The sequence below is a fragment of the Cornus florida genome, unplaced genomic scaffold (genome assembly GCF_030987335.1).
Source record: "Cornus florida cultivar Cherokee Brave unplaced genomic scaffold, ASM3098733v1 CherokeeBrave_3.0.0_Hap2_Chr05, whole genome shotgun sequence".
Taxonomy (NCBI): domain Eukaryota; kingdom Viridiplantae; phylum Streptophyta; class Magnoliopsida; order Cornales; family Cornaceae; genus Cornus; species Cornus florida.
In genome coordinates, this window is record NW_026775575.1 from 22,840,462 (window position 1) to 22,855,181 (window position 14,720).

The window sequence follows — 14,720 nt, forward strand, 5'->3', positions numbered from 1 at the left end:
AAAATAAAAACTCCTAAAACTACTTGATTGTATGAGTTTTTAAAAATAATTTTCTGAATTAAGAAAATAAATAAAAATACTATTGTACCTTATTTTTTTTATTTCTTTAATTTATGATATTAACTATTAATGCAAAAAGGTGTTGGAGGTAAATTCATTTTAACTAGTATTCTTAACTTAATAACAGTTACACAAATAAATATATCAAGTTTAATTACAATCCTCTTTCAACTCCAAAATGGAGGTTCTGTTTGGTGCTTGTATTTTGTTTCCCCTTCATGGGACTCCATGTACATTCTTCCTAAATTTAAATACAATAAAAGAGTTACATGAAACATTATAAATTAACATGAAACATTATAAATTAAACATAATAAAAGGTACACCAAAACAAAGTTTTCATAACATAAAACATAATAAATTGTCCCCCACACAAATATAACATAAAGTCACATGCATAGAAAAAAAAAAAAAAAAAAGAGTAAGGCATAAGGAAATTGTTCAATAACACATAAAACCAAATATGTGTTTCAAGTCACATGCAACCAAAAACTAAACACTGTATTCAGTAACCACCCAAGTCAGTCCAAGCTCTTCAACCAAGCAAACTTCAAGTCAGTCCAAGCTCTTCAACCAAGCAAACTTCCTGGAAATACTCATCTTAATGAACAATTCTCTGTAGTGCAATTCTTTGAACGTTTCAGTTGCCTTCAAATATGTGTCATCATCTATCTCATCAAGACCCTCAAGGCATTCAATACAATTACTTAGAGAGTATGCGTCTGGGCTAGTTGCCTTTTGAGTATGTTTCATTTTCTTATACCTCTCCGCCTTAGCTAATGAAGTTTTAATCCTTGCTTTGGAAGCTTCAACAATATAACCAAGAGTATCACTAATTGAATCTTTTTTACTCACCTTTTTTGCACGATGATCAGAGGATGTGGATTCACGACGACGAGGGTTATTGTCTTCAACTAGAATATTATCTAAATCATCTTGACATTCAGCAGTTGAACTAACATGGACACCTGTATTCATAAATTGATCCTCCTGCTCTTGTTCTTCGTCTGTATTAGGTGGATCTTGAGTGGATGCATAGTGAAGTTGCCCAGTAGCAGTCGACGTATTAAAAAGAACTCCCAAAAGTTTGTAATTTTCACAACTTTTTTTGCGAAAACACTTAGCATTGGGATAAGCCTGAAAAATATATATATATATATATAAAGATTGTTAGGAATAAGCATGTTTAAAAATTAAACGAACTATTGTAAAATAATTAATTAAATACATATTTTACCCGCAAATATGTTTGCCAAGTTTCTTCATCAGCAATCACAGTGTTTGTTTCCGCATCCCAACCAAACCCAGTTGTCTCGTTTAGAAGAGTTGAAAACTCATGATGCTTTGTACGTAATCGATTAAATTTTGCCTTTAGTTGCTTCACATTATAAGCATGATTAGTCTTGTTTTTGAACTCCTCCGCAATCTTTTTCCAACACTTGGAAGTAAATATCCCAGATGGCATGTTCCCCTTGTTAACCTCCTCAACCATTATATCAACAAAACATCTCTCTAATTGTGTAGACCACAGAGCTGACTCCTCAATATCAACAATTTGAGATGCCATCCTTTATTTGTGCATTAAGCAAAGAATTACAAGCAATAAAATGAATTACAAGCAAAGAATTAGGCAGTGACATCAACTTAGAGAAATAAATAGATCAGGTTAACAGTGATATGAATTGTTGGTTTTGTTTGCTGAACAGGATTGTAAATGTCTCCAATCAATTGTACTATAGGTCTACTGGTTTGCGGCTTCTAAAGTAGTCTCAAGTCTTAACCTTCATACAATTCCAACTTTAGTTGGTCTCTAAACAAAAATCTTCTAAGTAGCAATATGTCAGTTTTGTATCTTAGAATGCCAAAGTCAAAACAAGTGACCTCAGTAAATAAATTTAGTAGAAATTACATAACAAAACAACCATTTTTAAATTAATATTATTGCCATAAGTTTCTCCAAACAATGAATCATGCCCAGTGATTTACCTAGCAGGTTAGTGTCTAACTGACCATTTTCCCGAACCCAGCATGATCAAGACAAGCTAATTAGCTCAAATTCTTTTGTGGATTAAGACATCATTCAACTTTTTCACTATATCTTTTGCTCTCTTTTTTTCCTTCCAAAAAAACAGCAAATAATGATTCAATAGAAGTTCTTGGAGAAGATGTTGGCACACAATCAGAGAAACCCACAAAAATTATTGATATTCTAGTGTGTGTGTATATATATATATATATATTCAAGTGTAGGGCATGTCAATGGAATTTGAACTGAAATTGGATGTTTGAGAAGAAAGTGACAATTGCAAAAAGGTGTTTCAACTGTGTGCGTGTATATATATAGTGTGTGTGTGTGTGACAATTGCAAGAAGCTACAGAGTGTGTGACAATTGCAAGAAGCTACAGAGCTTGAAAAGCAACATACCACTAAGACAGAAAAGTGAATCTACTCCAAACAATCACTAGCTTTTTCAAAGAAATTGGCTTCTACTATTTAAGTGCATTACCCAATGTATGCTCCATCCAAACATGATTTTGGAGAGGAAATTAGCTAAGGTAGTGCCTATATATATATATATATATATATATATATATATATGTGAGGCATTTCTACAATCTTATCTAAGGTATGTTTGTTAGGGCTCTTTCAAAATGAGTTAAGCCCAAGCACCCACAAGACATAAGTTGGAACATTGTCTGAACTTTTTTAAGTTTAGAGCACTTATATGTTTTCAACCCAACATATTCTTCTATTTCTAATTACTGATTCTTTACTAATAATAAACCATGAATTCCATATTAAATTATCGATTTCCAATTCCAAGATGGAGATTCTTGATTAAATATCTATATAAAAATAGGGTTTAGACCCTAACATAGAGCTTCTCAACTTCCCTCTAATTTCACTCTCCATAACTTTAATTATCACGATTGTTAGAAAACAATAAAGAATATGTTCTTCTTTCTATTAAAATACAAAAATTCAATTATTTTTGGTTCACAGTTCACACACACATATATATCTTTTTTAAAGTTTTGGTATGCGTATTAGTTTCTTGATTGGTTGATACAACTGGATCATTCTTCATAAATCATCTCTATGATTATCGGAACTGATGATCTTTATCAAAGATTTAAGAGAGCTAAATTTAAAATTTGATTATGTCATTCCCTTCACTGTGCTTGTTCATAATGAGAAGCTTAGTAAGAATTCTACAATGCCTTGTTTAAATCTCACCAAGTATATGAACTAAAACTATTGCTTAAAACACAGAGATTCACTATGCGTGTTCTGTTCGGATTGTTTATTCTCAGATTTCATTACATTCAGGAACTTTGCGCACACACAAACACATATATTGGGATTGTTTATTCAATTATATATATTTTGTTGTTGTTTAAAAATAGATAGTAAAACATTTATTATATTATAAATGTTATCTCTCTTCTTCTTGAATCTGAAAATTGCATTTTAGAATTCGGATTGTTCTTCCTTAGGGACTGTTTGTTTGAGGGAGTGGAAATTGAGGCAAAGGGGACCATATATATATATATATATATATATATATATATATATATATATAGACAAATATATACATACACATATCAAATCCCTATATTGAAAACCAAATCCCTAACCTGAAAACCCCAAATCCCTAAACTGAAAATGAAATCCACAACAAAACTCACACAACCAACAAAATCCATCAATATTTCCCAAAACAAATTAGAAATAAAATTAAAATAACAGCTTCTCAATAATCACGAATTTGAATTAACATAATGGATAAAAACTGAAATAAGGTTTTAGAAACTTAATGCACAAAATACCAATACAAATGCAAAGAAAGACTGAGAGAAAGAGATTGAAGGATTACCTGAAGAAAGAGAACTTGAAGAACTAGATCCACCCTTCTCTTTGTGTAAATAACGATCTTCAAAAGCCATCTCTACCTTCTCTTAGTTGCAGAGAGGTTAAAGAGAGAGAAGATACCGTTGCAGAGAGGTTTAAGAGAGAGAAGATGGGTTGCAGAGAGGTTGAAGTGAGAGAAGATGGATGCGTTGCAGAGCTTCTGTTCTGAACAAGATCAGGCAGAGAGGTTGCAAAGAGAGAAGATGTTGCAGAGAGGTTGAAGAGAGAGAAGATGGATGCTGCGTTATAAACGACGCGAGGGTAGCGTCGGTTTTTTAAGTGGAGCAGTGTTCTCCGTGTCTTTTTTTGAGTTCTCAAACAGTAGTGAAAATTCTGAAAACATACTTAAGTAGTTCTCTAAAAACCAACACTATGAAAACACAATTCTATAAAAACTGTTTTCCCAAAATAGGCCCAAATGTTTTCTGTTTTGTGCAACTCCCAAAACAGAAAACTGTTTTGGGAGTTCAATTCCAAGCAGGGCCCAAATTTATTTGAGTACTTTCATATTCATTCAAAGAATGTGGGTCAGTGGGATTGTTTTTATTGTTTTTCAATCTGCTTTTGGGTTCCTCTCCCCTCTTTCTGAGTGAACTTTCACAATGCTTAGGAAGAGACTCGAATCCTATCTTAAAAATGTAAATTGAAATTTGATGCAAGTTTCGATTCTTCGTGCATCTAGTTATATTTCTATTGGAGACAACATTGGTTTAAACTCTAGGGCTGAATTGTTGTAGAAGATCTTGCTCTTAGATTGGGGTTGAATCTAGCAGCAAAATGGGGTTTTGAGTTCTTGGATTTCAAGGGTGATTCAAAAGGTTATGATGCACTTATGACTTATGAACAATTATTCTACTATAGTAGTGATTTTCAATGATATCAAATTACTTTGGAATTCTCATCCTGAGTGGAGGTTTATCTTGGATTTCTTTGTTTATATTTTGTGCCTCTTTTGGCTGATTCAAGAGGTGCTTCAAAAGTACTATAATGGTTTTTCATATTGATGCTCTCTATTGTGTTTCCACTAAAATGTGTTGTACTTTAAGTATGGTAAAGTACAAAAAAATACTCTCATAGTATGTTTACATTGTATATTGCACATCTCTCGTGCAAAAAACACCCCTAAACTATGTCATTTGTGCAAATAGGTCATATTTATAAAAATTGGACTAAAATGCCCTTAACAACACATTTTATAATATAAATATATATATATATTTATTTATTTTATGAAATGACTAAAATATCTCTCAATTTATTGTAAATTTACAAATTATATCTATACAGATATATATATATACACATATATTCACAGACATATATATATATATATATATATATATATATATATATATATTTACACACACACGTTGCCAGGGAGGGAGTGAGAGGTTGATGTCGATGTCGACGTCGCCAGGGAGTGGAGGAGATAAAGACAGAGGCGTCGCCAGGGAGGGAGGGAAGAGATAAAGATGGCAGGCCTCGCGCGCGGTCAATCCCCTGTCGCCTGTTCCCTTCAGTTCCCTGTTTGTGATCTAAGGGTAAGCTCGCTCAAGGTTTCGGTTATGACTGAGCCTCTCTTATCGGGCAGCGGCTTGGTGCTGAGCTCTGATCGATGCCCGCTGAAGCGCCCGAATTCTTATTTGATTTGAGTCCAAACACCTTTAGTCACCCCCTGCCCCAGTCTGACAATGAGATCTATTTCGGGCTTAATAAGTGACTAGTAGGCCTACGAGCTCTCTGTTTTACGGCAGATATCTATCCCAAGGAACTAAATCACAATAGATCGAAGCTACCTTGACCATCTTCTGAAGTTTTAAATAATTTAATGATCGTTGATGTAGAATTGGACCACGTACTTCTGTAATCAAGAGAAAGGAATTGATTTGATGAGATGACCAATGGGACCTAAGTCACTATTGTATTGTGAACTATAAGGAAGACTAGTGTTGTGGAGGGATTCTGATTATCAAACTCGCCAAAACAAAGAACAAGAAAAAGGGCTTTTCCATGTAAAGTTCCACGAAGGAGCCGGCGGGAACGCTGATTACGACGGCATAACTTACGGTCGGAGATATGTGGGTCAGATTTTTCAGCGAAATAGCAAACGACAGAAATATGGCACCCAGCAGCGAGCTTTGCATGTCGTCACCAGAGCTGCTATCGGATCTGCTATATTATTCATTGGGGTTTAGATCGGGTCGGGTTGTTTTGGTTTTGGTGATGGTGAGGCAGGCGAACTGTGGCAGCAGACTATTATGATATAGGGTTTTAAGAAACCTACGTCTTTCTTCTTCTTCTTCGCTGACCACAAGCTCCAAAAGGCCATCAACCTTGTGAACACATACCTCTCCAGCAGCGTCTTCCCAACCGTCTGCAACCTCCACTTCTCCCTCAACAAGATCGGTTTAGTAGGGGTATTTTTGGAAGAGTAAAAGGGAAAATGGGCATTATATTAATTGTGGGGTGTTTTCGCACAAATTGAAAAGAATATGGGTGTTTTTTGCATACTTTTTTAAATAGGGGTAAAAATGCTATGAAATGTATACTTCAGGGGTATTTCTTGCACTTATCCCTATTTATATAAGTTAAATGGGCATCAACTTTTACATTTATAAAAGTCACTTAAACACTTATACGTTAGTATAGTGAGAAGGGATCGTCCACAAGGATTATTAGTTTGGAAGTGAGATTGAAAAGATGTTTGTTTAATTGATTATACTAATGTTGAACTATGTAAAACATGTAATTGAAATAAAACTAAATTAAACTTAAGTTAAGTGATAGGAAGAGAGGCTTAGGGCATGGAATACACCATTAAACTCATGTAACTAAACCAAGTGCCTTCAATTAATGGGGAAAACTCATTGTAATGAAAATGTGGCTACAAACACACATCAAAAATCAAGAGTATAATACAAATTGCAATGAACAAGTATGAATTATCAAATTCAAGCATGAATTGTCTACTTACCTACAATTACTTTAAGGTGTAGTACAACTCATCAAGACTATGCATAATCCATTAAACTAATTAGCAATTGTATCCAATAAGAACCATGCATGGCCATCACTAAGTACAATTACAAAAAGCACTTAGTGTAGAAATTAATCCTCAATTAATTACACATAAGACAACATTTAACCAACATAGAGAATCAATAGAAAGAATTATTAATATAAACCTTGGTACAACCAAGTTTGAATTCACAAGACCAAGCACTAATTACAATTAATAATTCTTAAAATTGAAAGACAAAGGTTTAATTATATAAGCTTGGGGATCATCCAAGCCCTAAGTGAAGAACTAGCCACTCATGGAAAAGGTAAATGTCATCATGGTGGTCTCACAATCCATCTCCAAGTTTTGCTTCTTCTTCTTCTTCCTTAGTTGAAACCCCAGAGAGAGTGTGTATGAATGTAGAGAAAGAGTGTCCCAAAATATCCTAATTCTAATCTCTAAACTTTGCCAATGTCCAACCTCTTTGCCAAATTAGGCTGATCCTCCTTATATAGGTGGCTCTTATGACCTCAAATTAGTCGAACTACGTACACGACACCCAAATGATTGCACCCTGAGCCCCCTTAAATCAAGGCTTAAATTCTTGTTTTTGCAGCTTCTAAGGCAAGTTCAATTGATCACGGGCTTGGCTCGATTGATCACGGGTTGTTGGAGATATTTATGTGGATAAGAATAAAGTTCTAAATATTTATTTAGATAAAGATAAGGTGTTTGATCGATCATTGGTTTAGTTGGATCGATCACAAGTGGTTGGAAGATATTTATTTGGATAAGGACAAGGTTTTTGATCCTTCAAGGCTTCTGGCTAGATCGATCTAATGAGATAGATCATGGGTCTTGATTCTATTGATCACAAGTAGAAATTTTCAGCTCAGCTTCCTTTTTGCTCCAGCTTCTCACCAAGACTTTGGTTGACTTTCCCAAGGCTCTAAAACACCAGAGTTAGCTCATTTCAACCATATACACCTGAAAAAAGGAAAAACACAAAATAAGACTAAAGTGGGAAAATAAAGATAGAATAAGGTTCTAATATACTTAAGATTAGGGTTGAAATGTGTATATTTCAGCACTCATCACACGCCCAAACTTAAATATTGCTAGTCCCTTAGAAATAAACAAAGAATGAAATAAAAAGAAACAACTATACAACTAGAATGAATAAAGCAATAAAAAGATAACGCCACTTTTGTAGGGATCATGGTTGCATTTAGCATATGCAACAAGCCTTTTGAACCCCTGGGTTACCCTTAGTGGACGAATAAGTCTCGTAAGGGTTTACAGAAATGATACTCAGAAACATCAAAGGCTCTTTCTCACTTAAGAAGATTAACACATTTCAAACAAGTTTTGAGAGAAGACTACTTCAAGTATGCAATTTTTAGCCATTTCTAAGCTATTCTCGAAATCAAATATAGTCCCCACACATCAAGCAAGTCAATCATACACATTGAAATCAATTCTAGCATCCTTTTTAAGTGAACTGGCATAAAAATATGTTGCTATCTTAGCAAAATCAATGTAAAGGTCACAAACCAGACTCAAACTAGCACATATCTTAAATATCAATCATTAAGACCTTTAATGAACCTTTTATTCAATTAATGAATTTTTTTTTTTTTTTTTTACAATAGGATCGAAGATAAGAGTATGGTGCAATGTAAAGATCTCTTAAGCTCTCTAGAAGACTTGTGTAATGAGTGTTGAGTCAATGGCTCCCAAAGCGGACGGTTTTAAGGCATTAGATGTTAAAACACCCATAAGGACTTAAAAGCTCAAATTAACTAGGCTACAAATCAAAACAACTCTCACTTTTCATTTCCCAACTTCTCACTTTTTGACGCGAGAATTCAATGCTTAATGAGGCGAGAATTCCGGTTACTCGGTGAACAAGGATTTGTTATTTAGCATGCAAGGTCACTTTGTCAAGAATGATAACTTTTCAAAGCCTACTAGCTTAAATGGTATATAACCAAAACAATGATCAACTAAACACATACCCCATAAATTGAATGCCAGTGTGCGCCTGTGAAAATATAATACTCTAGAATCAATCCTCAAAGCATTTTCAACAAGCAAGATGATGTGGACCACTTAAGCAAGCATGATATTTAAATTTATTTAAATTTACTCCTACCACGCATGCATAACAACACACATGCACAGCTTCACAACAATAACTTCACACCAACAACATCCACATACAATGATCACTTTCTCCTCAATATCATAATTCAAATATATAAATGGCCTCGACAAGGACCTATGCTTGGACAAGAATTTAAAGCAATTTGATAGCCTCAACAAGGACTATCTCACAAGCATATATAGAAATGTGCAATAATGGTTCAAGATACGCTCACAAAGGTCACAAACACAATGCCGTGATCCAAAGCTTGCTTCTCTTTCTTTCAAGTACCTAATTGCACATAAAACAAATAATAAGAAAAAGGTAAGAAATGAATCCCACTTGCAATCAAATGAACACTAATGTTAAATTTAATTCCAATATAACTGTCAATCTCCGGCAACGGTGCCAAAAACTTAGTTCTACTCTAATGTGTTTCGACTAAAATGTGTTATATTTAGATGTGTTAAATGGGTATCAACTGTTACATTTATAAAAGCCACTTAAACACTTATATGTTAGTATAGTGAGAAGGGATCGTCCAGAGGGATTATTGGCTTAGAATCTAACTTGACATTAATGAGCGTGAGATTGAAAAGATGTTTGTTTAGTTGATTATACTAATGTTGAACTATGTGAAACATGCAATTGAAATAAAACTAAATAAAACTTGAGTTAAGTGATAGGAAGAGAGGCTTAGGGCATGGATTACACCACTAAACTCATACAACTAAACCAAGTGACTTCAATTAATGGGGAAAACTCATTGTAATGAAAATGTGGCTATAAGCACACATCAATAGTCAAGAGGATAATACAAATTGCAATGAATAAGTATGAACTATTAAATTCAAGCATGAATTGTCTACCTAAGTACAATTACTCTAAGTTGTAGTACAACCCATCAAGATTATGCATAGTCCATCAAACTAATTAGCAATTGTATCTAATAAAAACCATGCATGGTCATCACTAAGCATAATTACAAAAAGTACTTAATGTAGAGATTAATCCTCAATTAATTACACATAAGACAACATGCAACCAATTTGACGACCCTGGATTTTTCAACCCAGTGTGTCCTGTGATGACCCAAAATGGATCCAAAATGTGGAAGCAAAAGATAGAACAATGGTCTTTAGAGATACACCACTCCTCTAAGACACCAATCTGACCCTCGACAAGGTCACGAAACCCGAAGGAAGAAAATGTGGAAACAACGTTTCAAAAACAGGAAAAGAATGAATCTAGGGGTAAAATGGTCATTCCACACTGAAATGGGTGGCACTGTGCACACCATTGGAAAGACAACGAAAAATTAATAATGATAGACTCAAGAATCACTTGATTCGGGGTCCGGACGGCAAAGATATTAAGTTCTGAAGTTGAAGGAAGGGATACCCTATCCCGGTTCGAACCAAAAACAGACACTACCTTACTAAAACTTGAATAACTTAAGGAACAAGAAGAATCTGAAGCTCTAATTAGCACCATTGGAAAGCTTATTTCGACGCGATCAATTTAGACTCAAGAACGGACCAATTCGGAGTTAAAACGAAGAAGTTATGATGATTTGAAATCGGAGGTGCAGTGCTGAACCAAGACACACACATACCCGTGAACAGTACTTCGAGCGCTCGAACAAGGACTTCGAGCGCTCGAAAATTGCCCTAAGAAATCTGCCCAAAGTTCGAGCGCTCGAACTCCCTATTTAGAGCGCTCGAACTCTTGTAGGCTGCGCCTGAAATGCTGACTTGAAATGCAATTTTGAGGACTTTCTGGGCTTTTTTGAGAAAAACACAAAGAAGAAACTACCCTCAAAATCATGTTTTCTAGCCAACCATGCCAAAAGAAAACTTTTTTTTTCATGTGAAAACCCCAAAATGCCCATATGCTCAATTTAGGCTCAAAACGGCAAAAAGTGTAAGTTTGCACCAAACATACTTTTGACCCCAAATGCACTTCTAGGCTGAAACGAATATGCACGCAAACGTAATAAGTGATTTTGAGCGCGCGGGAATGATTCGCGGCTCCCGGAAACGACCGATGCAAAATCCGACTCCCTGACGGCCAAAAAGGGGAAAATGAATTTGAAATAGAAATTTTGAAAACCAAAATTAGCAAATGGTTGGAAATTACCATTTGGCTGTTGGCCACACTTCATGCATGATTAATGAAATCCTACGGAAGAATCAAAATGGAACTCCAACACCCGATGCAAACATAGTGAGACAAAACTTAACATTTTTTTCAATATTCTCATGATATTTCATGAAGTCAAAACTATATAGAATACAAATACATGTCATTGGCCTCTGGCCTCATCTTATACATGTCAAATACATCGTAAGGAGTGCACTCATGTACACACTACATGTTTAAATTCAAATATACATATTTTGACATATAAGGCTACAAGTGGCTTTTCAAGCCAACCTTTACAAGAAATGGAAATCTTCAAGTCCACCAATCATCCAAGCATGACGAGAATCGCAACCTTGATTCTTGTACCTGAAATATACCCCAGTATCGTAGGGGTGAGTAACATAAAGCTACTCGTAGGAAATGAGCATGCATCGACCTACGTTTTACAAGTTTGCATGATTTAATTATAGTGGTTCATTCCACCTAACGTCTATGTCAAAGGTGAGACCCAAGGAGCATCCTAGCTACCTAGGATCATTTCTAGTATCAATCACCTTATTCATGCAATTTTAGCAACATAAGGTCATGCTTACACAAAGCAACAACATAGGAGCATGCTTACACAAAGTAACAACATATAGATTCTCAAGGTAATCAACTTGAAGTCTAAAATGCAACATCAACTAAATATAACAATTTAGCATAATTAGAATATCTAATACCACACATCAATACATAGGTTCTCTAGGTTATCAACTAGAAATCTAAAAGTGTGAAATCAACTAAATATATCAATTTAGTATAGATGTACTTAACAACATCAAAATGATTCATTAAAATCATATACATGTTTTCCATTCCAAGTCCATTTTCGCCTTTTTGCCCGTTGGGGGGTCGGATTTTGCATCGGTTATATTTTTAAGCCATGGACCATTGTAGCGCGTCTAAATAGGTAAGTTACGTTTGCGTGCATAGTCGTTTCCGAGAGAAACCTCATCGTTTGTGTTTTGAGCCTCTTGTGAATTCATTTCGCATTTTTTTTACATATTCTGATCTTGGGCATTATGGACCTTTCACCTCAGTTTTATTTTCTTCTTTCGAGATGGTCGTTTAGAAAACGTGATTTTAGGGGGGGGTTTCTTTTTCATATTTTTCGAGAAAAGGTTGTCTTGGTGTCAGAAATCGATCGCAAAGTTCAGTTTTCTGTTATGCATATAGCAGCTTTTTAATCCTCTTGCCCTTTTTTGATCTAGGGGCATTCTGGGTACTTCATAGTATTTATTTTTCATTTTCGTCCACGATCCGGGTAGAAAATGTCATTTTAGGGGGGGTTTCTTCTTCATGTTTTTACAAAAAAAATCATCTTGATGCCGAACACGACTCGTAGATCTGGAAAATCTGGTCGTTCCAGGTTTTTTCGGAAAAAAGTGCTGATCTAAGGGGCATTTCGGGTATTTCACTTGTAAAATAAAATCTTCTCTTGACATGGTCATGTAGACAACATGATTTTTGGGGGGGTTTGTTCACAACTTTTTGCCAAAAAATGTGGTTTAAGCCCTCAAAACCACATTTGAAGTCCAAAAATCTGGGTAGGTCCTGCCCAGATTTGAACCCAGAAAATTGTTTTTTTTGAAACTTTGAGGCTTCATATCTTCTTTGTCCCGACTCCAAATCAAGTGATTTTTTAGTCTAAGTTTATTAGTTTTTGCTGGTCTATATAACGGTATGCACGATTGCATCAAATTATATCTTAAAGACCATTTTACCCCATGTAAAGTACCCTTGCCGCACTGATTTTAAACCCAAAAGTTGGTTTTTATGAAACTTTGACGTTTCATATCGTCTTCGTCCGGACTCCGAATCAAGTGATTCTTGAGTCTAGATTCATTAAATTTTCCCGGTCTATCTAACGGTATGCTCAGTTGCATCCAATTTTGTCTACAAAGACCTTTTTACCCCTTGCGAAGTACCCTTGCTGCATTGATTTCAAACCCAAAAATGTGATTTTTATGAAACTTTGGAGTTTCATATTTTCCTCATCCGGACTCCGAATCAAGTGATTCTTGAGTCCATCTTGATTAGTTTTTTGTTATCCTTCTAGTGGTGTGCTCAGTGGCACCCGAGTCCACAGTTTTCAGAAATAACTATTTTGCCCCTTGGGGCTTATTTGTCATATTTTTGGTCTTTTGCTTCCGCGTCAGTTCTCATTGAGTTCCATGACCTCATGGAAGGTCATTTTGATTTCTTAGAGTCTTGTTTTCTGTTTTTGCTTCCGCATATTGATCCGTTATCGAGTCAATCTTCGGTTCATCACAGGACACGCTGGCCTAAAAAGCAGGGTCGTCACAGGTGGTATCAGAGCGTCCGGGTTCGAATACCTTGGACGATGGGTTTTGGGTACATATCATGCTCATGTTGTTTTGCTTTGATTTTTCATTTGTATCTTGATAACATGTCTTGTATGATAACATGTTCACATGTTCAGGTGTTTTGACACATCTATCATTGGTTGAGCATGCTTTTGTGTATATATGCTTCCTGATAACATGTTCTGTGTCACTATCATGTTCTAGTGTGATAACATGTCTCCGCGCTTCTTGATAACATGTTTGTTTTGATAACATGCCTATTTGCTTATGTGGCAACTTGTTTACTACTTATGTGAGTAGATAGTTATGCTATGTTGCATGCTACTTGTTTACTTTATGTCAGGTTTTTGCATTGTCTCTTAGGATCTGTCGTATCCCTTGGATGCGTTCTTGTTTCACAAGTTTCTTCCATGGATAGGAGAAATTCATTCTGTGAGGACCCATGTAGGGAATCTTCTTGTCTGTTCTGTCGGTTGATGCGAGTGAGGCTCATGTGAGTGTAGAATCGCAGTTATTTTCTGGTGGGGTGAGACGTGGGCTAGGGAGGTACCGTTTCATTCCCTTTCATCGTGGCTTCTAGATCTAAGGCCTTAAGCGTAATGGTGCCAGTGTCATTGTTGTCAGAGTTTTGGGATTAGCTACCCCAACTCTCGTAGATACCTGGTTTCCGTAGTGCCTTTGGTAATGATCATTTTCGATATTGATGTCATTGGTATCAAAAAGTTCCCTTTTGGGGCATGTTACGAACTAGTGCCTTATACTGTCATGCTACCTTGCTGACGAGTAAGTGTGGGCGGGTTCTGGTCACTGTTCGTACTGCCTTGTCACTTTCTTCTTCTATCATGTTTCAACGTTTCGTTGTCTTGGGATTCTCTTAGTAGTTGACGTTGAGTTAACGTGCCGATTCGTATGAGGTGTTGCCTCAGTTCTTGGTTTCGCGTTCCTTCAGTTGATCTTTAGACTTCAGGATTTGTCCTTCAGTGCGTTGTGAGCTGTCCTTTGATTTGACCTTTTGTTCGGTCATTATTCTGTTCTCTCTGGTATGTTCCTAATATCGGGGATGAAATTCCTTTAAGAAGGGTAGGT

The 14,720-nt window shown here is 35.7% G+C and overlaps 1 protein-coding gene across 1 annotated transcript; it reads right to left on the bottom strand.

The window, feature by feature from the left end:
* Window positions 1-381: 381 nt before the first annotated feature.
* LOC132306193 (L10-interacting MYB domain-containing protein-like) lies at window positions 382-4,308 on the bottom strand. The gene is made up of 3 exons (XM_059803505.1): window positions 3,939-4,308; window positions 1,298-1,628; window positions 382-1,197 (listed from the first exon to the last, which is right to left on the bottom strand). Exons 2-3 carry the CDS (start codon window positions 1,625-1,627, stop codon window positions 616-618), a joined length of 912 nt encoding a protein of 303 aa, XP_059659488.1. The 5' UTR covers window position 1,628; window positions 3,939-4,308; the 3' UTR covers window positions 382-615.
* Between the last annotated feature and the right edge of the window lie 10,412 nt (window positions 4,309-14,720).